A 2,017-nucleotide genomic window follows, 5' to 3' on the forward strand; every position below is an offset into this window, starting at 1 on the left:
TCACACGCTTGCGTTTTCTGAGTAGGACTCTCAAATATCCTGGTCATTTGGGGCGGTGAATAGGACCGGGTACCCAGCTGATATGAGGATGAGCCGTGTCTTCGTGGTAGGCAATATGGTGTATTTGCACTGGCGTGCTGCCTACCGCTTACACATTAAACCCTTATGCATTATGTTGTGCATAAACTTGCAGAATTTCATACAGCCATAAGTATGCACAACTTTTATGCATAATTGTGTACAAAATGTGCACAATTATGCACACACTGTACACAATTATGCATAAAATTGTGCATAATATTATGACTGTATAAAATTCTGCAAGTCTTATGCACAGCAAAGTGCCTAAGGATTTAGTGTGTAGGCACGGTTTTTCCCTATATAACCCTGGTTGGTACCCGGATATTCCGGTAAATGTTAGAGCCCTAGTTATTTAGACATTCCCCCATTTAGCATGTGGTAAATCACGGTCTAATTTGCAGGTACATGGGCATGGTGGCCAAAATGACGGGGGGCAAGAGAGTGGATTATTCCATGAGCGGTGGATACGCGCGGCGGTGCGACGCGGGTGCCCTCTCTTACGAGAAGGGACCCGAGTGGACCATTTCGCCAATGCGAAAAGTAAAGAAGAATAAGTCGCCCAGCAAGGTGCACAAGGACCACTGCTCCTCCAAAGCCAGGAAGAAATTGCTGAACGCAATGAGTTTGGAGCGGTGCAAGGAACGGCCCGAGGCCCCCTCGCGCTTCCAGAGGAAGCGCATTGGCGGCCGGCGCGACGCCCACTACGGCGACCCTACGCCGGACGTGTCGGAGGACGTCCTGCAGCAGAGGTGCGCCGATATTTTGGCTAGGAAGTTTGCGGCGGCGGACACTGCAGAGAAGCGAGCAATAATTGAGAGGGACACCCGCGGCCAGCAGGACAACCCCTTGTGGGAAGAGTGGCACAGGGACACCCTCTCTTCAGTGAACTTCAAGAAAGCAGCAATTCGCGGCGTGGACATTCCATGCGATAAGTTATTGAGGACCATTCTCAGAAGAAAGAAGTGGAAGAAACTCCCAAGTGCTATCGAATTCGGAATCACTCACGAGAAAGACGCAGTAGCGTTTTACGAACGGAAATTTACAGTCAGCACTAAGGAGTGTGGACTCTTTGTAGACGCCGAAACCCCATTTTTGGTGGCTAGCCCTGACCGACTTGTCGGCTCAAATGGCCTCCTTGAGGTAAAATGCCTCTACGCCAACAGTCAGAAATATAAGAATATAGACGGGAGTAAAATTGACTCTTTGAGAGAAACTAAAAAAGGCAGCGGTGAGTTTATATTGTTTAGGGGCCATGATTACTATTATCAAATTCAGGGGCAATTGAATATTACGGGGCGGGCGTGGTGCGACTTAGTATTGTACAACAGACATACAGAAGTTAAGGAAGGAAAAAGCATAGTTACAGAGGACATCAAGGTGGAAAAAATTTATAGGGATTCAAAGTTTTGGAAAGAGAAGAAACCTAAATTAATAAAATTTTATAAAGACTACATGCTTCCTGAACTTGCAGACTCTAGGATAGATAGGGAAATGGAGTGCCGTAATCCAGCGTACGCAATTGAACCAATAGCGAAGAGAAGAGCAAAATTGTTAGCTAACCTATTAGCTAAGAAAAAAGCGCAGCAATCGGGCCGACGGCCGGAAACAGTTGAAATAGATGTCAATGTTGATGAAAATGAAAATGATGATGAGAATGATGATGTCTAGTACTAATTCTTTGAGTGTCTGCGCCCGAGCCCGAGTGGGGGGGGGGGGCAGAATAAATAGTGTGTGAGCTTCAAGGCATTTTATGAAATGCATACAGCAAGTTTCCTGTTTGTAAGACGCTCGTGAGTGTGAGTGATTCCAAATTTTGTACCATATTGAGTAAGTTACAAGTGTATTTTTTTAAAAGGAAGTCTCATTTGTTTATGATATTTAGCAATAATGACCGGCTGTTTGGGTCCTTAATAAAAGCAGATTATCAGATCACCTT

General features: G+C 45.6%; 1 protein-coding gene across 1 annotated transcript; it reads left to right on the forward strand.

Moving 5' to 3' along the window:
- Positions 1-272: 272 nt before the first annotated feature.
- LOC113216155 (uncharacterized) lies at positions 273-2,011 on the forward strand. The gene has a single exon (XM_052275967.1). It carries the CDS (start codon positions 487-489, stop codon positions 1,747-1,749), a length of 1,263 nt encoding a protein of 420 aa, XP_052131927.1. The 5' UTR covers positions 273-486; the 3' UTR covers positions 1,750-2,011.
- Positions 2,012-2,017: the final 6 nt, after the last annotated feature.

The sequence above is a fragment of the Frankliniella occidentalis genome, unplaced genomic scaffold (assembly GCF_000697945.3).
Source record: "Frankliniella occidentalis isolate FOCC.00 unplaced genomic scaffold, Focc_3.1 Scaffold1277, whole genome shotgun sequence".
Classification (NCBI taxonomy): Eukaryota; Metazoa; Arthropoda; class Insecta; order Thysanoptera; family Thripidae; genus Frankliniella; species Frankliniella occidentalis.